Consider the following 27291-nt stretch of genomic DNA (forward strand, 5'->3'; position numbering starts at 1 on the left):
CAACGTGGAATATGACTCCCGGGGAGGAATGTAGACCCGGCATCGTGGGATGGAGAACATCTTCTTGACCAAAAGGGGGATGTGAAAGGAAATGAAATAAGCTTCAGTGGCAGAGATATTCCAAAACGAGCCGAGAGATCACTCTGGTGGGCACTCTTACGCACACTTTAGACAACCTTTTTTAGGTTCTAAAGAATTGGGGTAGCTGGTGGTGGATACCTGAAACTATTAAACTACAACCCAGAACCCATGAATCTCGAAGACAGTTGTATAAAAATGTAGCTTATGAGGGGTGACAATGGGATTGGGAAAGCCATAAGGACCAAACTCCACTTTGTCTAGTTTATGGATGGATGTGTAGAAAAGTAGGGGAAGGAAACAAACAGACAAAGGTACCCAGTGTTCTTTTTTACTTCAATTGCTCTTTTTCACTCTAATTATTATTCTTGTTATTTTTGTGTGTGTGCTAATGAAGGTGTCAGGGATTGATTTAGGTGATGAATGTACAACTATGTAATGGTACTGTAAACAATCGAAAGTACAATTTGTTTTGTATGAAAAAAAGAAAAAAAAAAAAGAGTTAATTTAAAAAAAAAAGAATGAATGAATGAAAAAAATATGCAGAGCCCCCTTGAGGAGCTGGTGGAGAATGCAGGGGTATTGGGCTTCCCCACCTGGATGGTTGCTAACATGACCACAGACATAGGGGACTGGTGGTTTGATGGGTTGAGCCCTCTACCATAAGTTTTACCCTTGGGAAGACGGTTGCTGCAAAGGAGAGGCTAGGCCTCCCTATGGTTGTGCCTAAGAGCCTCCTCCCGAATGCCTCTTTCTTGCTCAGATGTGGCCCTCTCTCTCTAGCTAAGCCAACTTGGCAGGTGAAATCACTGCTCTCCCCCCTACGTGGGATCAGACACCCAGGGGAGTGAATCTCCCTGGCAACGTGGAATATGACTCCTGGGGAGGAATCTAGACCCGGCATCGTGGGACGGAGAACATCTTCTTGACCAAAAGGGGGATGTGAAAGGGAATGAAATAAGCTTCAGTGGCCGAGAGATTCTAAAACGAGCTGAGCGGTCACTCTGGTGGGCACTCTTACACACAATATAGACAATGCTTTTTAGGTTCTAGTGAATTGGAATAGCTAGCAGTAAATACCTGAAACTATCAAACTACAACCCAGAACCCATGAATCTTGAAGATGATTGTATAAAAATGTAGCTCATGGGGGGTGACAATGTGATTGGGAAAGTCATGTGGATTGCACTCCCCTTTGTCTAGTTTATGGATGGATGAGTAGAAAAACTGGGGAAGGAAAAAAACAAACAAACAGACAAAGGCACCCAGTATTTTTACTTTAATTGCTCTTTTTCACTTTAATTATTATTCTTGTTATTCTTGTGTGTGTGCTAATGAAGGTGTCAGGGATTGATTTGGGTGATGAATGTACCACTATGTAATGATACTGTGAACAATTGAAAGTACGATTTGTTTTGTATGACTGCGTGGTATGTGAATATATCTCAATAAAATGAATTTTAAAAAAAAGAAAAGAAAATAGCAGCAAATGAGACTACCCACTCCTGTTGGCTTCGTGCTAATCACCTGCATTATCCGCACAGTTGTTAACGATAGCCAGTATGAACAAAAGAACTGAAAAGGAAGAAAGAAGGGAGATTAAGACGACAGGGGTGTGGAACTGAGGAAAAACAAGAATAGAGGAAGTAAGGGGAGTGCAGTCTTGATCGGGCGTAAGTTTTGCCAAAGTTAACTGACCCTTTCCACCCGTGGGATTTGGTTGTACAGTTAAAAGAGCACAGCGAAGCTGGTGATAGATGGAGGAAGGAGAGTTACTGATAACAGCTCTGTGACCAGCCTAGGATAGGAAGTCAGGTCTACAAGACGTTAAGTGAGGCGAGAGGGAAAGAAGCAAACAGGGCCAACGAGACGTGGTGGGATCCGACATGTGCCACAAGTCTACCAGTCCAAAAAGCACCTGTGCTGGTTTGAATCTTGAGGTACCCCACAGAAAGCCATGTTCTTTAATGCAGTCTTGTGGGGGCAGGCCTATTGTGGGTGGGGTCTTTTGATTAAGTTGTTTCCATGGAGAAATTATAATGTTGCCCCCTTGGAAAGTTGGGAAGGAAGCAGAAGACACAATTGTGGGTGGGACCTTTTGATCAGATTATTTCTATGGAGGTGTGACCCACCCATTCAAGGCAGGTCTTTTAAGAGTGCCGACACAGACCCAGAGATGCTTACAGAGAAAACACCAAGAGCCAACACAGACCCAGACTTACCTCAAAATACAACTGTCATTTGGCTATACCCCCTCAAACCACACAAGTCACAGGGCCCCCAGAAAATAAAATTTTAAAAAAGGTGATGGTAGCTCGTCATTGGGATTATGAGTAATAATAATAATATTGTGGGTCAATTTGATTAGAAGGGGTTGTTTGAAGTTACGTATGTCACCAATTAACACTATAAATATAAATAAGTTCTCGCATAAACTACTACAGATGTATGACATGTGTATAAAGAGTTAATATTAGAGTGGGGGGAATCTACCCATTGCAAGCTACAGATTATATTTAACAGTAATACCCTGATATTCTTTCATCAACAGTAACAGGTGTACCACACCAATATGAGGTGTCAATAATAGGAGGGGATAAGGGATATGGGGAGTTTGAGTTTTCCTTTTTCTGTATCTATCTGTTACTTTTCTCTTTAGAGCAATGAAAATTGTCTAAAATTGAGTGTGATGATGATTACACAATTAAGTGATGATCCTGTGAGACACTGATTGTATACTTTGGATGGAATATATTGTATGTGAATACATCTCAATAAAATCTGAAAACTAAAAAAAAATGGGCCAACTGTCTTACATTTAATAGCAAAAACTATAAAACTCTTAGAAGATAAAGGGATAAATTTCATGGCCTTGGATTTGGCAAAGATCCTTAGGTGACACCAAAAACATGCGCAACAAGAGATAAATACAGATAAATTGGACTTCATTAAAATTTAAAAGTTTTGTGCTTCAAAAGATCCAGAAAATGAAAAGAGAACCAAATATGCAAAGTATATATCTGATAAGACACTTCTATCTAGAATATATAAAGAAAATATTTGCAAAGTATATATCTGATAAGACACTTGTATCTAGAATACGTAAAGAACTCAAAACCCAATTACTAATGTATTGTAACCCATAACATTCTTAGAAATTTGCTAACTACTAGTTAAATTGTACTTGAAAATTATCACTTCTATGTAAATGTTATATTCCACAATTTTTAAAAACTCAATGATAAAAGACAAGCAGCTCAATTAAAAATGGTGAGAGGACCTGAATAGATATTTCTTCAAGAAGATATACAAATAACCAACAAACAATGAAAAGAAGCTCAACATAGTTAGTCAACAGGGAAATGTAAATCAAAACCGTGATGAGACTCCACTTCACACCCACTAGGAAAAGTATAATTAAAAAGTCAGATAATAGTAAGTGTTGGCAAGCATGTGGAGAAATCAGACCCCTCAAACACTGCTGGTGAGAATGTAAAATGGTGCAGCCACTTTGGAGAATAGTCTGGCAGTTCCTCAGATGATTAAATGCAGCCACCTGTCCATGCAGAATATTGTACAGGAATGTTCATAGCTGCATTATTCATTATAGCCCAAAGGTGGGGACAACCCAAATGTCCGTCAATGGATGAATGAATAAACTCGTTGTGCTGCATGCATGTGGTGGAATATTATCCAGGCACTAAAATGCACAATATATTGATGCATGCTACAGTTGGGATGAACCTCTAAACATCATGCTAAGTGAAAGAAACCAGATACAAATGGTCACACATCATATGATTCCTTTTATATGATATATCCAAAATAGGCAAATTCATAGAGACAGAAAGCACCGTAGAGGTTACTAGGGGGTGGGAGGAGGAGCACTCGGGAGTGATTGCTGAATCTGTGTGGGGCATCTTTATCAAGTTTGAAGCAATGTGATTGCATCACATTGTTAAGGCACTAAATACCACTGAAAATCACACTTAAAAACTGTTATTTGTGTGGTTATGTGAATTTGACCTCAATAAGATAAACAGTGAATTACCAAATGACCCAGCAACTCCACTCCTAGGTATACAGCCCCAAAAGTTGAAAGCAGGGATTCAAACAAATACTCGTACATGCACGTTCATGGCAACATTATTCACAATAGCCAAAGGTGGAAGCAACCTAAGTGCCCATCAACGGATGAATGGATAAACCAGATGTGGTCTACCCACATGAAGGAACATTATTCAGCCTCAAAAATACTGAGTACAGATGCACAGTACAACATGCACGAACCTTAAAAACATTACGCTACGTGAAAGAAGCCAGTCACAGAAGTCCACCAATGATGTGGTTCCGTGCACAGGAAAGAGCAGAGCAGGTAAATCTACAGAGACAGAAAGTAAGTCGGCTGTTGCTTAGGGCTGAGGGGAGAGAATGCAGGGCGTCAAGAGGAGATATCTAAAGTGCACAGGATTTCTTTTTGAGGTGATGAAAATGCTGTAAAATTGGCTGCACTTATCTGTGAATATACCAAAAACAACTGTACACTTTAAATTGGTGAATCGTGTGGTTTGGAATTGTAGCTCAATAAAGCTGTTTTAAAATTCAAAATGCAATAGTAAAATAAAGTGGGTTTCTTGTAGACAGCATATAGTTGGGTCTTTTTTTTTTCTTATCCTTTCTGTCAGTCTCTGTCTTTTAATTGGTGTATTTAGGTGATTCATATTTAAAGTGATTATTTATATAGTTGGACTAATATCTACCATATTTGTAACTTTCCTATTCATTGTACTTGCTGTGTTTTTTATCTTCCTCCTTTTTTCTACATTCCCTTGTTTTAATTATTTTATATGAATACACTTTCTCTTCTCTCTGAGCATATCAATACATTACACTTCTTTAAAAATTTTCAGTGGTTGCCCTACAATTCTAAATATACATTTACAACTAATCTCAGTCCATTTTCAAAAACATCACTTCACGAGGAGCAGCGGTGCCTTACCAGTGTTCCCAATTCCTCACTCCCTGTGGCACCCTGGCCACCACTTATCTATGATCTGTCATCTCCCAATAAGTCGTTATTATTTTGGGCAAATAGTTATCTATTGTATCAGTTAAGAATAAGGAAAATAAAAGTTTTAATTTTTACCTTCACTTATTCCTTCTCTAACACTCTTCATTTCTTTGTGAATGCACAGAGAAAGAGTTTCTGACTATACCATTTTCATTCTTTCTGAAGAACTTCTTTTAACACATCTTGTAACGTAGCTCTACTGGCAACAAATGCACTTTTTTTTTTTTTTTTGCCTGAGAAAGTATTTCTCCTTCACTTTTGAAGGATATAGAATTATGAGTTGCTGTTTTATACTTTCAACACTTTAAAAGTTCCACTCCACTCTCTTCTGGCTTGCACAGTTTGTGAAGAGAAGTCTGATGTATTCCCATTTCTTGTGCCTGTAGAGGTAATGTGTTTCCCTCCCCCTCTGGCATCTTTCAAGATTTTCTGTTTGTCTTTGGTTTTCTGCAGTTTGACTATGATATGCCTAACTGTAGATTTTTGGGTAGTACTCCTGCTTGTTGCTTGTTCTCCAAACTTCCTGGGTCTGTGGTTTGTTGTCTGTAACATTTTTGGAAAATGTGGCCATTATTACTTCTAGTATTTCTTCTGCTCCTTTCTCTCTTCCTTCTTCTGGTATTCCCATTATGCATTAGTTACACTTTTGTACTTGTCCCACAGTTCTTGTTTGTTCTATTCCATTGTTTTTCATTCTTTATCCTCTTTGCATTGGAGTCAGGGAAGTTTCTACTGATATAGTCTCAAGCTTTCAGATTCCTTCTCCAGTCATGACCAGTTTCCTGGTGATGCATTCTCTGTTTCCATTACAGTGCTTTTTATTTTTAGCATTTCCCTTTTAATGTTAGAGTTTCAGTCTCTTTGTTACATAACCCATCTGTTCTTGCATGTCATCCACTTTTCCTATTAGAGCCCTTGACATATTAATTATAGCTATTTTGAATTCCCAGTCTGATAATTCCAAAATCTCTGCCATATCTGAGTTTGGTTCTGTGGCTTGCTTTGCCTTTCCAGACTGTCATTTCCTTGACTTTTAACATGCCTCAAAATTTTTTGGTGAAAACCAGAAATGATGTATGGTGTCATGGGAACTGAGATAAATAGGCTTTTAGTGTGAGGGTTTACGTTTCCCTTGCTAGCATTTACACTGTCCTTGCTGTTTGTTGTAGCTGCAGGTCTGAGGCTTCAATTTCCTCTGGTGTCCCTGTTTTTGTCTTCCCTGTTGTTGGATTTCCCTAGAAACCCCTCCCCAGAGTCTGAGCCTTCCAGTTCTTTCAGCTATGAGGTCTCTGTTGGTGTGTGTGTGTGTGTGGGGTTGCTCTATAACCCTGTGAGATCCTGTGAGATCTGGTAGAGCTCAGTCTTTGGGTGGAGAAAGGAAGGCTAGAGGGGACTGGAGTTGGGTGTTTCTCTTCTCCTTCTAGAAGTTTCCCTTGAGGGCGGGTGGAAAAACAGAATGCTCCATGGGTATTTCAGAAGGGCTACTTTTTCCCCGGAGCACAAGGGATTTTTCTTTGATCTTCACCATCAGAACCTGGTGAGACAACTGGAAGTAAAACTCGTGAAAATCTGGGGGGCTTCCATGGAGATGGCAGAGTGGGTGAGGCAGCGTGGGCTTCTCCATGAGGGAAACCAGAGAGGGGCTGGAGGACGCCCAGGGTTTTGGGGTATGACCGGCCAAAGAGGGTCTCCACAGTACATGGAGGGAAAGGACAAAAACATGAGAGATGGTGGCTGGAGGGACGAGTGCATTTACTTGGCCAGGTCCACCTCCCAGGGCAGCAGCAAGACCACGCTGGGCAAGGAGTGCGCAGCAGCTCTCCAATCCCGTGCACCCACCTGGGCCATAGGCTGCAGGGGTGACCCTCCACGGATGGTCCGGAGCTCCCGGGAGGGACCCTGGGAGGCATTTACTCTCCCCCATGGGAGACCAGGAGGGTGCACGGGCAGGAGGCGGGGAAAGGAGAGGGCACCATACAAAAGGAGCAGGAGTCCTCCCACACGCACCAGGCACGTCACCTGCGGGGTGCCCTTGGGCAGACTCCCTGTCTACCTGCTCCGGACCCACCTTGCAGCCCCAGGACCAGGATTCCCCAGAGCACAGGGAGACCCGGTGCCCTGATTGGTTCCCACCCGGTTTGGACCCTCCCACTGCACAGCAGTTCAAGGAAGACCTACTTGAGAGCGCCACCTGCTGGTAGTTGAGGAAAACGGCACCCCAGAAAGCTGTGCCTCCACAGCGCCACCTGCTGGTAGGTTATGGAAATGGCCCTCCAGCAAGTTGTAGCTCTCCCAAATTATATATAAATGCTCAAATAATCCTGCATTTCCCAAAATGACCTTACCAAGATAAGCAAATGCCCCAAAGCCAACAGGAAATCACAAAGCACTTGAAGAATCTAGAAGATATGGACAAGCTGAATGAACAAATTAAAAAGCCAGAAGAGACACAAAATTTAGAGCAATTAATTAAAGAAGTACACACAAATCTCCAAAACAACTTCAACGAGATAGCTGAAGACATAAAGGAAATCAAGAAGACTTTAGAAGGGCATAAAGAAGAATTTGAAAATTAAAAAATAGCAGATCTTATGGAAATTAAAGACACTGTGGATCAAATTAAAAATATACTAGAGACACACAAGAGCAGATCTGAAGATGCAGAAGAAAGAATAGGTGAACTAGAAGACAGGTCAATTGAACGCAAGCACACAAAAGAACAAATCTGAAAAAAATTTAAAAAAATGTGAAATGGATCTCAGAGAAATAATGGACAACATAAAGTGAACAAATATAAGAATCACTGGTGTCCCAGAAAGAGAAGGGTAAAGGGCTAGGAAGTGTTTCAGGACACAGTTGAGGAAAACTTCCCAACTCTTCTAAATGACACAAATATGCAAATCAAAGATGCCCAACAAACTCCAAATAGAATAAATCAAAATAAACCTACTCCAAGACATATACTGATTAGATTCTCAAATGCTGAAGAGAAGGAGAAAATGCTGAAAGCAGTAAGAGAGAAGTGATTCACCACATACTAGGGAAACAACATAAGACTAGGTACTGACTACTCAGCGGGCACCATGGAGGTGAGAAGGCAGTGGTATGACACATTTCAGATTCTGAAAGAAAAAAACTGCCAGCCAAGAATTCTTTATCCAGGAAAGCTCTCCTTCAAAATTGAGGGAGAGTTTAAAATTTTCACAAACAAACGCTGAGAGACTTTGTTAACAAGAGACCAGCCCTCCAAGCAATACTAAAGGGAGCTCTACCGGCTGAAAAAAAAAAAGTCTGGAGAAGAGCACAGAACTGGAGTATTAGCAAGGGTAACAAGGGAAAAAAAGGGGAAAAAAATAACAACTAAAAACCAAAGGATAAGAACTCCCTTCACAGTGAATGGAGTAAACTCTCCAATTAAAAGATACAGACTGGTAGAATGGATTTAAAAGCATGACCCATCAATACGCTGTTTACAAAAGACTCATCTTAGACCCTGCAACACAGAGAAACTGAAAGTGAAAGGATGGAAAAAAATATTCTATGCAAGCTGCAAGTAAAAGAAAGAAGGGGTAGCTATATTGGACCAAACAGACTTTAACTGCAACGATGTCCTAAGAGACAAAGAAGAACACTACGTATTAATAAAAGGGACAATTCACCAAGAAGAAATAACAATCATGAATGTTTATGCACCCAATCAAGGAGCTCCAAAGTACATGAGCCAAACATTGGTTAAACTGAAGGGAGCAACAGACACGTCTTCAATAAGGGAGACTTCAATACACCATTCTCTACTGTAGATAGAACTAGAGAGAGGACCAATAAGGAAATTGAGGACCTAAATAGTATGATAAATGAATTAGACTTAATAGACATATATAGATCACTACATTCCAATGTACCAGGATATATATTCTTCTCTAGTGCCCATGGAATGTTCTCCAGGATAGATCATATGCTGGGGCACAAAACAAGACTTAATAAATTTAAAAAGGTTGAAATTATTCAAAGCACATTCTCTGACCATAATGGAATGCAACTAGAAATCAATAATCACCAAAGAACTAGACCTTCCACAAATATATGGAGGTTAAACAGCACATTCCTAAACACCCAGTGGGTCAAAGAAGAAATTGCAAGAGAAATTGGTAAATACCTAGAGACAAATGAAAATAAGAGTACAATGTATCAAAACATGTGGGATGCAGGGAAGGCAGTGCTGAGTGGGAAATTTATAGCTCTAAATACATTTATTAAAAGGCAAGAAAGAGCTAAAACCAAAGACCTAACTGGACAACTGAAAAGGCTAGAGAAAGATCAGCAAATTAACCCTAAAGCAAGTAGAAGAAAAGAAATAATAAAGATTAAAGCAGAAATAAGTGAACTGGAGGGGGAAAAAAAAAAAAACAATAGTGAGAATAAATAAAACCAAAAGTTGGTTCTTTGAGAAGATCAACAAGATTGGCAGACCCTTAACTAGACTGACAAAGTTAAAAAAAAAAAAAAAATCTAAATAAACAGAATCAGAAATTCTGATTTGGATTCAGTCAGGGACAACTTTGAAGGTCATCCTGCAGCAGTGGGCATGAGAATTAGATACGAATTAACATTTGTAGAACTCAACACCAAAGAAAAAGTCAACTTTACTGTGTGATAAATTTTTTTAAAAGAAAGGGAATAAAAAGTTTACTCAAATCTTAAAAGCCATTTTTAAAGTGTGACAGCCATTGCTCACCAACACTCAGTCCCCCTGGGAGGCCGACCGTCTCGGGTGCGGACCCCTGGGTGCAGCACGTGCCCCGTGCGGCCGTGGGGCGGGGGGCGTGGGGTGAAGCCCCTCATCCGCGGCCGTCGGGCGTCGGCAGATCCCTAGAGCCGGGCAGCCTGGACCGCTTCCCGAGCAGCTTGTGTCCCCAGGGCAAGCTCAGGCTGTCCTGGCGGCTCCGGGGGGTGGACGGCTCCAGCGGGGGCAGGACGCGCGATGCGCAAACACCCCGCGGGCCCTGGCCGGGGTCGGCGCGCCCCAGGGCTGGAGGACAAAAGCTGCCAACCGAGGGGCGCGCTTGGCCACTGAAACCAAGCAAAGACATTCCCAGAAAAACAGGAGACAACGTGAGACCACTGGCTTGTCGTAGCAGCCAGGCTCAAGGAAAACCCTCGACTAAAGGACATGAGGCCACAGCAGCTCCAATCCACAGGGAAAAAAATCACACCAGAAGTAATAAACATGTGAGTGAACAAAAAGGACTTGATGCATTTTCTGTTTTCTTCTCTTAATTTCCTTTAAGAACATAAGATTCTGTAAAACAATAACTGTAACACTCTTTCTGGGTTTGTAACAAGACCAGAGAGAGGTCACATACAGGACAATAGCCGCTAGAAAGAGAGGGGAGGAAAGACGCTATCAGGGAGGCTGGTGCGCTGCTGGATCGGAACACAGCTTTCACCCGACGTGGACTGTGAAAGGCTGGGTGTAAACTGCAATCCCTGGAGCAGCCATCACGAAAATAGCTCAAAGTGACAGCCAAAAATGAAAAGGAGAAGAATGAAAACTAGACACTACAAAAAATGGTTTAAGACAGACTTGGGAGAAATGCCCTGACACGCAGAGGAGCTTGGAAGTGGCGCCCACCTCCCAGCGAGAGGAAAGCGGAACCAGCCGAACATCCACAACCCTTTTAGGTCCATCAGAGAACTGGGTTCTGCGAACGTTAGTCCATGTCTAACCCCCATTCCTCCTGCCACAGGATGGACCTGTGAGTCCCCAACCGAGTCCAGGGGCCAGGCGTTGGCACCCAGATGCCAACACTCCCAGAGGTGGGGACAGGGTCCCAGGTCCCGAAGGAGGAGGCCTGGGGTCCACCATGGCCCTCCCTCCCCCACCCCCCGAGGCACCCCTCCAGGATTCTGGCTCTTTCCTCCTCTTTGTGACTCGGAATCAAAGTTAATGTAATCTTATTACAAGCCAGTTGGGATGGGCACCCTCCCTCTCCTGTCACACAGACTAGTTTGCGTGAGACTAGCTGTTTCTCTGAATATTTGGTAAAACCAGTCATGGAAGCCATCTGGATTTGTCATTTTCTTGGGGGAAGGGTTTTTAGTTCAATTTCTTTAATAGTTATTCATCCTCTTACTTTTGTGTCTGCTTTAGCAACTTTTTTTCTTCTTTCATTTCTGCTAAATTTTCAGCACAAAGTTACTCATGCAAGAGCTGTGACCATAGCCTCTTTCTCTTTCCTGACATTGGCTGTGTGGATTTTATCAATTTTATTCACTTTTTTCTAAGGACCAACTGTTGACATCATTGATTCTCTCTGCTGTGTTTGTTTTCTATTTCATTAATATTAGATCTTATATTTATTATTTCCTTCCTTCCATATATTTTTCATTTTGTCATGATTTTTCTTGTTGCTTAAATGTAAATTAATCTTGATTTTCTAATATTTACACTTAAGTTTTAATTTTTTTCCTAAGTGATTAATTACTTTAGCAACTTTACACTAGTTTTTGTGCTTTGTATTTCCACTATTATTCCAGGTCAGAATGTTTATTAATGTTTAAGGGTATAGCTATATTTAGGGCCTGTAGGATGAATTTGCAAATTGCATTGTTCAAATCGTCTATATCCTTCTATTTTTTATTTCTTTGTGTGTTTTGTTGATTACTGGTGAGTTGTGTCAATAACCCTAGGGCTGCAGATTTTCATTTTTTGCCTTTCGGTTCTGTTTTTTGCCTGGATGTTTGGAAGCCATGTTATCTGGTACATGCAAGTTTAGAATTACTTCATCGTCTTGGTGAATGGAGCCTTTTATCACTAGGAATTAACCATCTTTATCCTGGAAATGCTTTGTGCCTTAAAGGTATTTTATTTGAATTTTAGGCTTTTATTGGTGCTGCTCATACCTGTGATTCATGTTTGACTGCAGTGGTTTTAATTTCCAATTTTACTCCTTTGTGGTTAATAAATATGAGCTGTAAAATGTCTGCTTTTTGAAATCTTTGAGGTTTTTTTTTGGGGGGGGGGAGTCTCTTCTCTTTCATGAAAAGAACAATTTTGTGACTGTTCCACTGATTTTTTTTCCTAAATGTACACATTCTCTGTATATTGGGCACAAATGACAATGGGCAACAACCATGCTTGTTGATTATATTATTAACACCCTCTTCATTGTTTGTAACTTTTGGCCACTTGTTCTGCACACTTCTGGGGAAAGTATTTCAAAGTTTCTCGCAAGTTGTGGATGTAACCATTTCTTTTCCAGTTTGCTTTGTGTGTTTGGAAGTTGTGTTGTTAGGGACATAAAAACTGCTGCCCTTTTGTCCTTGAGTGGCAGTTCTCCTGGGCATGGGTGGCCTCTGCCCCATGCTGGTTTTCCTGATACTCTGGTGTTTGGGTTGAGTGCTTTTCCTCGTCCTTCTGCCCAGGTTTCCTGGATCTGCCCACCCCACCCCAGCCCCCGTGCCTGGGGTGGGGGCACTGCTCCCAGGCAGAGTCGGGGTGGAAGGGGCTTCTCCCTTCACTCTCAGGCTTTCCTGGTAACTGTCTCCCATAGGCAACCCTGCTTGTTTCCTAGACTATTGTTCTATTTTAAAGGATTTTGCCATTTCTAGGAATCTGGATGGGAGAGGGAACCCGGGAGGGGCTCGTCGGTCCATTCGATGGCATCAGCGGCTTTTTAAGAAGCTGCTCGTCTCTGGAGGCTTCACCCCTTCGCGGTGGGTGGGTGGGGACCCAGGTTGAAAAGACCAATAAAGAGCCAACTTCAGGAGACACAAAACTGCACCCAGAAGGAAGGAGGCGTGAGGGTGGCCAGTGCCGGAGGGCGCCTGGGTCTCTGGGGGTGGACAAGGCCCCGAGCCTGCCCCGGGAGCTCGGCCTCCAGCCTGGGAGACAGACACACAGACGCAGCCAGTGCCGCGCCACGGGGGGCGTGGGGGGCGGTAGAGGCCCGAGGGGCGGCAGGGCCAAGCTCTGCTGAGGGCGCTGATGAGAGAACCAGAGTGGCTGCGGTTCCACGAGGTCATCGGCTCTCGGCCGCGGCTGGACGGACTGTGGGCGCCGGCAGTACCCGGGCCCTGTCGCCCCCGCGGTGGCGCTTCCGGCGCGCAGCCTCCGAGCCAGGACCCCGGGTGTGCCCGGAGGCGTCCCCGCCCCTCCCCCGGCCTCCCAGGCCGCCCGCCCCCTCAGGGCCCCCTCCCGTCGAGGGGTGACCGGGCCACTCAAGCAGATGCCAGGCTCACCAGCTCTTTCTGGGGATTTTATTTCTTTAAAATAATTCATACAAATGGTTACAGTCACAAACATGATTTAACCAAAATATTGCTAGCCTACCACGTCAGCAGGACGGCACCGGCGGGCGGGAGCCGCGCCCCGCTGGGCAGGTGTCCGCGCGGCCACGGCCGAGGCGCTGGACAAACCTCTCCTCTCCTCGCAGCCGCTTGGCAGCGCTGCTTCGTGTAGAATAGGGGTCATGCCAAAATTAGGAAAAAACAGCCTTGGGTCTGTTTTTCTAAGTTATTCTAGAAATAAGACAAGCAGGTAGAAAAGAACAATGCACTGTGTGGCGCAGAAAGGAAAACGGGGGTACTCCTTGTCCTGAGACGTTCACCAGCTGCCTCGTCCCGGGCGCTTAGCACAGAAGGGGGACCGGCCTCGCGGGGCGCTCCCTCGGGCGCTCTCGGTTGACAGCTAAGCAAACAAATCCTTCCCAATGTTCTAAAAACTGTACACAGACAAGAACATCCATGATATAATTAACTACTAACTTCTTTTGCTTAAACGGAGGACGCGTAGGACAGGACAGAGAGGAGTCCACTGGCGGGGGCAGGGCGCGGCTCCCCGGGGGCCTGGGGACCCGGGCCGGCCTCCGCGGCTGCCGTCCAGGCGCGTCCCCTCCGCGGGCCAGGGCTGCGCAGCGCCCCCGGCTACAACTGGTCGCTCGCGTGGTCTCTATCAGCCTCGGGCTTGACCGTTTGGCCTGGAGAAGGGGCGTGGGGCGGGTGGGTCACGGGGGGCAGACCGTGGGACAAGGACATGGCGCTGGGGACGATGCTTTCGACGGCAGCCGGGAGGCCGGTGGGGGCCACGCCCACCACGCCCGGGGGGTACCTGCTGGGGTGGGGGGAGAAAGACAGTGAGGCGGGCAGGGAGGGGCCCTCTTTGGCGCCTGCACGGAGGCTGTAGCACCCACACCCCGCTGTGGAGAGCAAGGCCTGTCTTGGCCCCTGCACCCTAACTTTTGGGGAAGCCCCTTTCTGGGCACAGGGGGCAGGTGGTGGGGGCCGGGGTGGGGGTGGGCGCAGGTCTGGGGGAGACCAGATGCTAGGTCCTCAGGCTGCCCTCTGCCCCTCACATCCCTTAGCCCAGCAGCAGCTTCTGCACAGGTGGCATCTGCATCCATGAGGCCCCGACAAACCTAGGGGTCCCACCACTGCCCAGTCCGTGTCCCAGGGGTGGGCACATCCCAGGCTGAGAGTCCTCTCTGGGCTGGGTCTGCCACGCCCTCCTCTGCTGTGGCTGCCCCGCCCACTGCTGACTCCCAGCCCCCAGTGCTGACCAGCGCAGCTGGACAGGTCCCTGCCAAGCCCGAGAGTGGCCCTAAGGAGCATCCCACCCGGCTCCAGAGACAGTGTCTTGACAAGGCATCACTGGAGCTGGCCTCGGGGGGCTCCTCCTCCAGCCGGATCCAGAGTAGGACAGGTATCAGGGGCGTCCACAGCAACCCCACCTGACTGCACGGACCCACCGCCCCCAGCTACCCCGAGGCCGACCACACCCCTCCTCTGGTTAGCCAGTTTGAGCAACAAAGGGACATGTTAAAGGTCCAGAACGGGTGTTCTCATTCTTCAATCAACCCCAGGGAGCCTCTGGCCCTCACAGGGAGGTGCCCCAGGCAGCCTGTCTCCCCACCACCTCCCACACCCACTGCCACAGCCGGCCACCTGCTCACCTGTAGGCCGCCCCATTGAGCTCGGGGTGAACCACGGCTGGGTCCATGCTGGCCCAGTGGGTGGCGGCTGTCAGATGCTCTTTGTTGACACAGTTTTTCAGGTTGTCTGGGATGCGGCCTGGGAGATGCGAGCAAATGGGGGTGGCCAGTGTCCTGGGTGAACCAACACCTGCAGCCCGCCTCCTGGGGAGAGACCCTCCGAGGGGACCCTGGGAGCTGGCCAGGATGCCGCCATCTGGGCACAGTGCCCTCACCAGCTTGGGGGCTTTCCTGTGGGGCAGCCCAGGTCCCACTGGCCTGGGGACTTCAGAGCAGCTTCTGGGTCCAGCCCAGGAGGTTGTCAGACACAGTTTTTTTAAATAGGTTTTAAGTTTCTTTAAAAGGTTAAGAAAAAACATGTTCAAATGTGTTTACAAACTCGACCCGCGGGCAAGAGACCCCAGTGGGACAGTCGCCCCGCCCCGCTCTGTGCACCGGCGTTGGGGGGCCAGGCAGGGCCCTGGGTCCAACCTGTGCCCCAGGCGGCGGCCCACCTGTGATGGCCCGCCGGATCTCGCGTGCCGCCTCCTCACGCATCTCGATGGACGCCTGCTCGCTGTACCAGGCGGCGTGCGGAGTGCAGATCAGGTTGGGTGCGTCCTTCAGGGGGCCCTGGCTAAAGCTGAGGACAGCGGCACCCGTCAGAGTGGCCCCAAGTATGGGGAGCGGGGAGCAGTGGTCTGGCCCCGGGGGCGAGGGGCGCCTGTCAAGTCTGGGGCCCACGGCGGGGACCAGTTGGGGGAGGGGTTGGTGAGAAGCCGGGGGGCCCTCCGCAGAGCGGCTGCGGGGCTCCAGGGCTGCTCCCCTCCCGGCACGGCCCTCCAGCCCAGGGTGGCCTGCTGTCCCCAGAGCCCCGGGCGCCGGGCTCCTCCGGGGCTGCGGGAGGCGGTGGGCGAGGCCGGGAGGGCGTCCTGCGCGCTGGGTCCTGCGCCCCGATGGCGGCGCCCGGGGACATGCTGTGCGCTTCCCGCGCAGGAGCCGGCGCGAGGTGAGAGCCGCCCGGCAGAGCCGCCAGCGGAACCCGGCCCCAGGCCCCGGACGCAGCAGGGACGCACGGGCGGGGGCGGGGCAGGGCCAGGCAGGGGCGGGCCGTGGTGATAAGAGGCGGGGCGGGGGCGGAGCCTTGACGGTTAGAGGTGGGGCGGAGTCGGGGCCTTGGGAGTTAGGGGCGGTTAGGGGTCGGGCCCGGCGGGACCTGGTGGGTGGTCCCTGGGGTCCCCACGCGGCCGCACCTGAAGGGCTCCGACTCGTGCACGTCCAGGGCGGCGCCACGTATCCGCCCTTCCTTGAGGGCCTGCGCCAGCGCCTTCTCGTCCACCAGGCCACCGCGGGCCGTGTTCACCAGGAAGGCCCCCTGTCTCATCTGGGAAGACATCACATGGCCGTGAGGAGGCGCAGGCGGAGTCCGCGGACCAGCCGCCCGCTACGGCCGGGTCCCCGGGAGCCGCTGCCAGCCGCGAACAGAATCCTCCTGGCCCGGGTGGCGTCCCACCAAGGACCGGGGCTGGCGGGGTGGGCCAGCAAGCAGAGTGCAGGCCAGCTGGACCCCCACCGGCCGTGACCCCAGGGAAAGCCCACTCCCTCGGCGCCCCTGGCTAGCCCCAGCTCCTCACCAGGGCCGGGAACTCCAGCGGCGAAAGACCTGTGGCGCCTGGCTCCTGACCCAGACACCCTGGCTCTCAGGCTGCCCCCTCTCCTGGGGGTGAGGGGCTGGATATATTTGTTCTGGGGTTCCTCAACCCTCAGCCTCCCTCCAGCAGGGCGCGCCACGCTCGGTAGGCACTCGGGACCCCGTCACACACGGCCCTCTGGGGGCACACGGAGCCCTGGGGTTGTCCTGTGAGCGAGGCCTTCCACGCAGCACCCATGTCTGAGGGTGAGCTCGGGTGAAAACACCTAATCCCAATATGGGTTCACGTTCTCTCTGTATGGCTAGATGCCAGAGTCAGCCCCTTCACAGTAAGGGGTTCTCACAATCCCCAGTTTCATCCCTATTAACCTGATGTGCGTGTCTGCATCTAACTGGTCAAGATGGCTGTTTCCTTGGTCAGCTCTTGCCCATGTGGCCTCACACCCACATCCTGCCACAAGCCATGTCCCTGTGCCCTGTGCCAAGAGGCCCCACGCCACGTCTCAGGTGAACAATGGAGGAGTAGCTGCTGGCCTGACTGCTCTGCCAGGCCTGGGACACAGAGGGGATGCAGCCTCCAGCACGTGCTCACACACATGTGTGCACAGTGCACATGCACTCACCCAGACAGGCAGGCAGCCCCCAGCAAGTGCTCACACACATGGGTGCACACACAGTGCACAAGCACTCACCCAGAGGGGTCAAGCAGCCTCCAGCACATGCTCACACACACATGCACTCAGAGGAGTACAGGCTTGGGCATGTGCACACTTGAATGCACACGCACACACATTCAGACATACATGCAAACACACACGCATGCACGTGTACACATGGCCATCTGAAAGGCCTGGAGCTGGCTAGAGGTGGCCACCCAGGTTCTAACTCCCGCAGGACTCAGGTGGACTCCGGAGAGAGAATATGTGGGTGAGCACCCTGCCTGAGGACCCCGGGCTCAGGCCTTGGGTAACTTTAAGATGCAAGTGTTTCCAGCCGCTAACTCTGGGCTGGCACTGGGCTGTGCCTGGCCCACGCTAGCCCCCCACTTTGTGAACATGCCCTTGGGAAGGCAAGGACTTTACAAGAATTTGGCATTTGAAGGTAGACAGTTCTGCCTTTGCCAAAAGACTACCCCAGAAGAACATTTCAGGGCTCTGGAGTGTAACCCAGAAAACAAAGAGGCCACGTCTCCGCAGAGCCTCCCAGGAGGGGCGGGCGCCGGCGGCCCCACGTGGCCGTTCGCGGCTGTGGGCAGCAGGGGCAGCAGAGGCACGGGCCGGCCCTGGGCCGCGGCGCTGCTGCGGTTCGCCAGGTTTGGCGGGAAAGGGGGGTCAGGACCTGCGCCTCCGGCTGCACCCCAGGGTTCTGGAAGGGACCCTCTACCTCCCCAGGACCCTCCCCGCCGTGGCTCAGCCGAGGGGGCCCTGGCGTGCCCTCCTCTGCGCCTCCGACGACCGGCGGCGGGCTCTCGGGCTCTGCAGGGGGCATGTGCAGCGCAGAGGGGGCCAGGCCTCAGCTCCCACCCAGGGGGGGCCGCGTGTTCTCAGGAGCCCCGGAACCAGGAGGCCCGGCCGCCCCGCCCCCCGCCCGGCCGCCCACCTGCTTGACGGTGAAGTCGTTGATGAGGTGGTGGTTGTGCTCGTTGAGGCCGCAGTGCAGCGTCACGCAGTCGCTGTGGAAGAGCAGGTCCTGCAGGGTGCTCACGCGCTGCAGCCCCAGCGCCCGCTCCACGCCGTCCGGGAGGTACGGGTCGTAGAAGAGGACGTTGAAGCCGAAGGCCTTGGCCCGCAGCGCCACCGCCTGCCCCACGCGGCCTGCCCGGGCGAGACGCTCCGTCAGGGCGCCTCCCGGGCCCCGGCTCTGCTCCCGGCGGGGGAAACCGGGTCGGGGCGCGGGGGCCGGCAGCCCCCGCCCGAGGGCGCACCCACCCCCTCCGAGCCGCTTGGGGGGGCCCGTTTCCCAACGACGGCCGTCCCCACCGGGTTCTCGGCTCGAGCCCCAACCCCGTCGGGCGCCCTGCCCTCCACCCGTCCTCCCGGGCGCGCCCAGCTCGCCAGCCAAGGCCTGCCCGAGTGAACCCCGACTCCCGGGCCTCCGTGGCCCCCTCCTCCTTGCCTCTCCTGCGGCCCATCCACCGAACGCCTTTGGAATCTGATTTCTGGCACCAACCAGTGTAAGCCACAAACAGGTGGGGTGTGTCACCCCAAAATGCCCCACGCGGAGACAAGCTGTGGGTGTCGGCCTGGTTAGAGCCCAGCGAGCAGAGAAGGCCCCTCCACCCTCCCAGGCGCCGTGCGGGGCGGGGCAGCCCCGACCCCAGGACAGGGGTGCACAGGGCCCCGCTCAGGAGCCTGGACATGGAGAGCAGCGTAGGCACAGGCCGGGCCCTGCCGGGGCTTCACAGACTCGCGGGGCCCAGGAAGAGCGTGACCACCCGGGGAAGGCGGGAAGCCACAGGAAACGGGGCGTGTGAAGGGGCCGGGAGTGCCCAGTGGGGACCCGGCTGCGCCCTTCCACAGGGTGACCGGGCAGGCCTCCCGAGACGCTTCTGCACAAAGGCACCGAGGCAGCAGGGGCCTGGGTGAAGAGGGAGCAAGGCCGGGTATGGAGGGAGCTGGGGAGGGAGCGGAGGGGCGGAGCAGTCCAGGGGAGGACCCAGGGCAACCTGCATGGGGAGGACGGGAGGGGACACGGCGTCACCGGCGGGAGAAGAGGGTGGGAGCAGTAGGGCGCTCATCGATTCTGGCACAATCTGAGGCAGAGCCACAGGAATTCCGGAGGGGACTCTGTGGCTGCGGGACGGAGGGGCGGGGTGTGGGGGCAGTGGCGGGGTCTGTGGCCGTGGGGAGGGAGGGTCAGTGGCAACTCCAGGTCCCAAGGGTGGAGCTGCAGGAGCCAGGCAGGGGCTCGTGGGTGGCCCTGCTGGGGAGAGGGCCAGGGGCTGGCTGCAGACATGCTGGAGACAACCGTCTGCTGAGACACCGTGCAGGCAGCCGGCATCCAAGCGTCGGGCCCTGGAGTGGCTGCGCCAGAGACGCCCACTGGGCCTTACGGTGTCCTAGAGGGATCGGGGAGAAATGTCCAAGCCGGTCCCCAGGGCAGGCCCATGGCCACAGATCACAGGGAAGCGGCGAATTTGAGAAGGAACATCCCGGAAGGCGGGAGACTGGGAGAGTGCGGAGCCCAGGAGCCACGGAAGAAAGTGGTCCCGAGGCCAGCGGGGCAGGGGACCCTGTCAGTCCGCAGGGGAGGGCCCAAGAGTTGCCCTGAGGGCAGCCGGGCAAAGGCACTTGAGGGAGGTGGAAGCCAAGGCCTGGGGGAGGGAGCCGGGAGGTGAGTGACAGGAGAGCGTGCTGGGGAAGCTGCACAGCCGCGTATTTTCAAGGCCCCTCGGAGCTGAGGACTGGAATCTGGGCCGGCTGAAGCCCGGGGACGAGCCTTTCCAGGAGCAGCAGGGCGGCACCAGGAGAGGCTGCCCTTTCCAGGTGCCCCTCACTGCCGGCCCAGTCTCCCCTGGGGTGCTTACAGGGAATGTGGTGAGGACCTGGGCAAGGGCCGCAAAGGCGGGGAGGCTGAGGACCACCCTGTGTAGGAAGCTGGGCTCCAGGCAGGACAGCTGGAAGACATCCCGTTGCCTCCTGTGCTTGACGGAAATGAATGTGGAGGAAACGAGCCCACCTGCCCGGCTCCCTTCCCCAGGTAAATGCTGTCACTCAGGTCCCACTGTTGTCTCATACACAATGTCTGCCCCTGACATGACATCATGACACACGTGGAGAAGCAGGAAAACGTGGCCTCTAATTCGTAAAATGCTCAACAGACCCACAAATGGCCCCAATGGTGGAATTAAGTGGCAATAACCTCAAAGTAGCTATCGTAAATATACTAAAAGGAGGCAAATGTGGACATAAAAGGAGAAAAGATAAAGGTGGAGAATGCCAGTAGAGAAATGGCAATTCTAAAAAAGAATCAAAATAGAATTCTAGAATTAAAAAAATAACAAAACTGAAATGAGAATTCACTGGGTGGGACTAACAGGAAAAAAAAAAGGATCTGTGAGTGTGAAGGCAGAAATTATGCAAACTCAGAAAACTACAAAAAGAAAGAAAAGGAGGAACAAAATGAACAGTGTGCGAGGCCTGTGAGAGAATAATAAATGGTCTAAAACATGGAAGTGGAGTTCCAGCAGGAAGGAGACAGAAACATGGGAAAGAAGAAACATGTGAAAAGTTAACAGCCCGGAAGTTTTCAGAACTGATGGGAGACAGACCATGGAAACCAAGAAGCTCAGAAAGGCCCAGAGTGAATCCAAAGGAAGCCAAACCCAGGCAGCCAAACGGAGAACAACCCGGCAAGGAGCCGGAATGAACGCGCCTCCATCCACATCCAGCAGGGCAGCACGTGGGGTGACGGCCGGGGAAGCCGGAAGGCCACAGAAGGACATCCTTAGAGGCCTGGAAGACTGCCAGCCTAGAACTCTCCAGCAATGAAGGCAAAATAAAGACACTTTCAGATAAACAAAAGCTAAGAGAATGTGGATCTAGAGGAAGGAAAAGGGTATCAGAAAGGGTAAGCATGTGGGTAAATAAATCACTAAAAATCTTCCTTAAAAAATTACTGGCTAATAACAATGTATCATCAATTTCTGGCATACAAGAATTAAAACAGATAACATTACCAGCAGAAAGAACACGAGGGAGTAAAATAGACTCCACTGTCCTGAGGTTTTCCTGTTTCTCCTGACATGTGAAATGAACTCAAGGTAAGCTGGGATCATAAGGACACTTACTGTAATCTCTACAGTGAAACAACAACAAAAAAACAAAAAACCCTTAGAGTGTAGATTAAAAAGCAACAGAAGACACAAAATAGGATAATTAAAAAAAAAAAAAAAAGGAATAAAGGAACAAAGAATATGTAGTACAAAAAGAAAACAAATAGCAAAACTGATCCTCTTAAACCCAAGCATATCAGTGAACACAAACTAAACACCCCAAATGAAAGGCAGAGCTTGTCAGACTGGACAAGTATAAAGATCCTACTGGATAAAGAATGAAGATTAATCTGCTGTTTGAGACACACTTAAAATTGAAAGAAAAGGGATGGAAAAAAGATACACCACACAAATACCAATTGAAAGGAACCCAGGATTGCTGTCTCAGCATCAGGCCAATTAGGTTACAAAATGAATCTCATACGATGAATAACGTATTAATAGTCAAACAGCCAACACTTTCTCCCAAATCAGAAGCAAGACAGTAAAGCCCAAATTCCCAGCTTCTGTCCAACACTGTACTGGGGTCACGGCCGATACAGCAAGGCCCGAACAGGAAAAAAGGGCACAGGCTGGAAAGGAGCCCGAGGAGCCTGGCTGCCGAGGCCCCACTCCCTGCTTCCTGCACTCAGGCCCCCAGGTGCCGCCGTGACCCCTGAGGCCCCCCAGGTGCTGCCCGTGACCTGAGGCCCCCCATGCACCCCAGCTGACCACCTCTTTTCCTATCCATCTTTCTTCCTTCCCACCTTCAACAAACTACAGGTGCCAGGACCTGAGATGAGAGATGTGGTCCCTCCCTAAGAGCAGTGCCGGGGATGGGGTGCATTCCAGGCTGGGGGGCCCTGGTCTCCCTCCCCTGGGGGTCCTTGTGGAGAGAGAGCCAACCCTGGGTCTCCCGGGCCAGACACAACATAACCCCCCATCTAGTGCAGGTGCCCCCAGCGCTGAGACAGCCTGCCGCCCTGCAGCCCCACACACTGCCCGGGCAATCCCCTCATTGCAGAGGACCAGCAACCGACACACACACCAGGTCCTGTCTCTGTGGGGTGGGGGCTGGAGGCAGAGGGAAGGTGCCCGGTGTTGTCCAGGTGCAGGACGTGGCAGCACTGGGGACAGAGAGGAGGGGCCTGGCAAGAGGCTCAGGAAGCAGCGTGACAGGAGGGACTGGGCAGCCAAAGGTCCACTGTGGTGCCTAACCGGGTGCCACCTGGGTTGACACTGGCCAGACTGTGGCCGTGGAGGTATTCTGCAGATGAGCTTAGCGCTCACAACCAGCTGAGTTTAAATACTGAAGTTTATTCTCGATAAAGTGCATCATCCGAATGGCTGGGAGACCTTAAATGCAAGGAACTGAGAATTCCTGCAGAAGGAGCCTTCTGCCACAGGACCACATGCCCAGGCCTTCAGGGTGTCTAGCCGTAGGACGCTGGGCTCGAGGCTGGACGTCACTCTCAGCGAAACACCCATGTCCACAGCCTGGCCCAGCAAAGACTCCAGCAGCAGAAGGTTCTAGAGGAGCAGTCTTAAGGATGAATTTTCTCAAATGCTTTGGGGGTTTGGGGAACAGAATCTTTAATCTGATTAAATTTAAAGGGATAAGGAACTCTCTTTCCAATGATAACAGGGCATGCGAGTCCATGACGTGATGTGACGACAGACACATGCACATACCACCAGGGAGTGCTCCTAGTCAAATACTCGCAAGGGTGTCTGACAGTCCAGACCACTTTTCTCAGGCTGAGGATAATGAGACTGGCTGATTGTTTCTTAACACGCTGGAGAAAGTGGTGAGAGAAATGGGTGAGCTCGGAGTTTTAAATTCTAGCCTAAAGGGCAAGTTCCTCTGTGTGCTTGAAAGAGAATGAAAAACCCACAGCCAGCATAGTACTCAATGGTGAGAGACTGAAAGCCTTCCCTCTAAGATCAGGAACAAGACAAGGATGCCCGCTGTCACCACTGTTATTCAACATTGTGCTGGAAGTGCTAGCCAGGGCAATCCGGCAAGACAAAGAAATGAAAAGCATCCAAATTGGAAAGGAAGAAGTAAAACTGTCATTGTTTGCAGATGATATGATCTAATATCTAGAAAACCCTGAGAAATCGACGATACAGCTACTAGAGCTAATAAACAAATTTAGCAAAGTAGCGGGATACAAGATTAATGCACATAAGTCAGTGATGTTTCTATATGCTAGAAATGAACAAACTGAAGAGACACTCAAGAAAAAGATACCATTTTCAATAGCAACTAAAAAAATCAAGTACCTAGGAATAAACTTAACCAAAGATGTAAAAGACCTATACAAAGAAAACTACATAACTCTACTAAAAGAAATAGAAGGGGACCTTAAAAGATGGAAAAATATTCCATGTTCATGGATAGGAAGGCTAATGTCATTAAGATGTCAATGCTACCCAAACTCTTCTACAGATTCAATGCAATCCCAATCAAAATTCCAACCTACTTTGCAGATTTGGAAAAGCTAGTTATCAAATTTATTTGGAGAGGGCAGATGCCTCTAATTGCTAAAAACACTCTAAAAAAGAAAAACAAAGTGGGAGGACTTACACTTCCTGACTCTGAAGCTTATTATAAAGCCACAGTAGTCAAAACAGCATAGTACTGGCACAAAGATAGACATATTGATCAATGGAATCAAACTGAAAATTCAGAGATAGACCCCCAGGTCTACGGCCGACTGATCTTTGATAAAGCCCCCAAAGCCACTGAACTGGGACGTAACAGTCTTTTCAACAAATGTGACTGGGAGAGTTGGATATCCATATCCAAAAGAATGAAAGAGGACCCCTAACTCACACCCTACCCAAAAATTAACTCAAAGAGGATCAAAGACCTTAATATAAAAGTATCATAAAACTCCTAGAAGAAAAGGTAGGGAAATATCTTCAAGATCTTGTATCAGGCGGCCACTTACTAGACCTTACACTCAAAGCACAAGCAACAAAAGAAAATAGAGATAAATGGGAATTCCTCAAGCTTAGAAGCTTCTGTACCTCAAAGGAATTTGTCAAAAAGGTGAAGAGGCAGCCAACTCAACGGGAAAAAAGTTTTGGAAACCATGTATCTGACAAAAGACTGATATCTTGCATATATAAAGAAATCCTACAACTCAATGACAGTAGTACAGACAGCCCAATTATAAAATGGGCAAAAGATATGAAAAGACAGTTCTCTGAAGAGGAAATACAAATGGCCAAGAAACACACGAAAAAATGTTCAGCTTCACTAGCTATTAGAGAGATACAAATTAAGACCACAACGAAATACCATCTCACACCGATTAGAATGGCTGCCATTAAACAAACAGGAAATTACAAATGCTGGAGAGGATGTGGAGAAATTGGAGCTCTTATTCATTATTGGTGGGACTATATAATGGTTCAGCCACTCTGGAAGTCAGTCTGGCAGTTCCTTAGAAAACTAGATACCCTTCGATCCAGCAACTGCACTTCTTGGTATATACCCGGAAGATCGGAAAGCAGTGACACAAACAGATATCTGCATGCCAATGTCCATAGCAGCATTATTCACAATTACCAAGAGAGGGAAACAACCCAAATGTCCTTCAACAGATGAGTGGATAAATAAAATGTGGTATATACACACGATGGAATACTACGTAGCAGTAAGAAGGAACGATGTCGTGAAACATGACAACATGGATGAACCCTGAAGACATAATGCTGAGCGAAATAAGCCAGGCACAAGAGAAATATCATATGCTACCAGTAACGTGAACATTGAAAAATGTAAAATGAATGGTTTATAATGTAGAATGTAGAGGAAATAGCAATAGAGGGCAATTAATGAAGGGGGAACGATAACCCAGTAAGAACAGATAAGCTATCACGGGTAAATTTAATGTTCTGGGAATGCCGAGGAATGACTATGGTTTGTTAATTTTTGATGGGTATGGTAGGAACAAGTTCACAGAAATGCTGCTATATTAGGTTATTTTCCTGGAATAGAGTAGGAATATGTTGGAAGTTAAGCAGTTATTTTAGGTTAGTTGTCTTTTTTTTACTCCTTTGTTATGGTTTGTTTGAAATATTTTTTTATTGTATTTTTTTTAAAAAAATTTTTATATAGTTAATAGTTAATCTAAAAAAAAGTCTAAAAAAACAAAACAAAACCAATAAAAAAATATGCAGAGCCCTCTGGAGGAGCCGGGGGAGAATGCAGGGGTGTGGGGCTTCCCCACCTTGATGGTTACTGATGGATGGATGAGTAGAAAAATGGGGGCAAAAAAAAAAAGGCACCCAGTGTTCTTTTTAACTTCAACTGTTCTTTTTCACTTTAATTTTTATTCTTATTATTTTTGTGTGTGTGGTAATGAAAATGTTCAAAAATTAATTTTGGTGATGAATGCACAACTATATGACGGTACTGTGAACAAGGGAATGTACACTTTGTGTGCCTGCATGGTATGTGAATAGATCTCAGTAAAACTGAATTTAAAAAAAATTGTCTAAGAGGCCGTTTCCTAACATGAGGTCTTAAAGATGCTTCCCTATATTTTCTTTTACGAATTTGACAGTTCCAGCTCTTATAATGAGATCTTTGATCCACTTCCAGTTGATTTTTGTATATTGTGTGAGGTAGGGATCCTCATTCAAAAAAAAAAAAAAAAAGAAAGAAGGAAAGAAAGCAATCCTTAGCTCCTGTTTCACAGAGCTGAGATTTTTAAAGGGAACCCAGAATCTCATCTTGAAAGTAGCTGAATTAAAACACGAACTGCCCTCCCATCTCTGGAGGGTGTGAGCAGTTACGTGAGGGCAGCGGCGGGAAGGAAAGTGACCCTGGAATGGGGAGCATGGGCAGGTCGTGAAGAGGGGGGCACTGAGCCTGTGCTGCTGCTGAGTCTCCCCTGCACCCCGTCCGAGGAGGGCACACCTCACACCAGGACGCAGCCAGCTTGCCAGGCACTTCCACTTCCTCTTGGGACCCCACGACCCCCCTTGCTTCCGGACCTATAACCAGAGTTAAATCCCAGCAGGACCCCAAAAGCGAGGTACAGGTCCGACCCATGAGGAGGTGCCTACAATCCCAAAGAACTGCATGAGCTTTCCAGTTAACAGAAACTAGGGGAACGTGGGGATGGATATGAAGGGTGTGGGATAAGGGTGGAAGGAATATAAGGTTGGATCAGGCTGAATTTACTGATATGGGCCCACTAGGCAGAGATTCTGCATTCAGTGTTGTAGCTCGAGGGGTTAGAAAGGCTGTTAACAGTTTGTCTGGGTGATTGGCTGAAACATGGATTAAAAGGTGGCCGGCATTACCAGAGGTCAAAATGCCAGAACTGCCCTGGTACACTGTGGAGGAGGGGATCCAAAGGCTTAGAGAGACTGGAATGTTAGAGTGGATTTTTCATGGAAGACCTGCTCACACAGCCCTGGAATGTCCAGAGGACACACCTTTTACCAGGACTGTGAGGAATAAATTTGTGAGACTAGCTCCATCCCTGAAGAGCTCTGTAGTCGCCCTTCTCTGTAGGTCAGATATTACTGTAGGAACTGCTGTCACTGAGCTGGAATCCTTAAACACAATGGGGATAATCGGGTCCCGAGTCGGCAGAAGCCAAGTGGCTGCAGTTAATCGCCACAGACAAGGTGGGCGTGGCTACCATAATGGAAAACAGGCTCAAAGCAGCAATCAAAATAATGTGACTCACAGAGACTTATGGCGTTGGCTAGTAGATCATGGAGTACCTAGTAGTAAAACTGA

The 27291-nt window shown here is 49.1% G+C and overlaps 1 protein-coding gene across 3 annotated transcripts in view; it reads right to left on the reverse strand.

The window, feature by feature from the left end:
- Positions 1-13393: 13393 nt before the first annotated feature.
- CTBP1 (C-terminal binding protein 1) overlaps positions 13394-27291 on the reverse strand; it is a 41726-nt gene continuing 27828 nt past the window's right edge. For 2 of the 3 annotated variants that reach the window (XM_037829207.1, XM_037829209.1), the window contains 5 exons: positions 18368-18582; positions 16371-16501; positions 15633-15760; positions 15100-15217; positions 13394-14261 (listed from right to left, as the gene is read on the reverse strand). In XM_037829207.1, the coding sequence (XP_037685135.1) occupies positions 14075-14261; positions 15100-15217; positions 15633-15760; positions 16371-16501; positions 18368-18582 (779 nt within the window). In that variant the 3' untranslated portion in view covers positions 13394-14074. The remainder of the gene's footprint in view (positions 14262-15099; positions 15218-15632; positions 15761-16370; positions 16502-18367; positions 18583-27291) is intronic. The other variant, XM_037829208.1, reaches the window with a different exon arrangement.

Source organism: Choloepus didactylus, chromosome 3 (assembly GCF_015220235.1).
Source record: "Choloepus didactylus isolate mChoDid1 chromosome 3, mChoDid1.pri, whole genome shotgun sequence".
Taxonomy (NCBI): domain Eukaryota; kingdom Metazoa; phylum Chordata; class Mammalia; order Pilosa; family Megalonychidae; genus Choloepus; species Choloepus didactylus.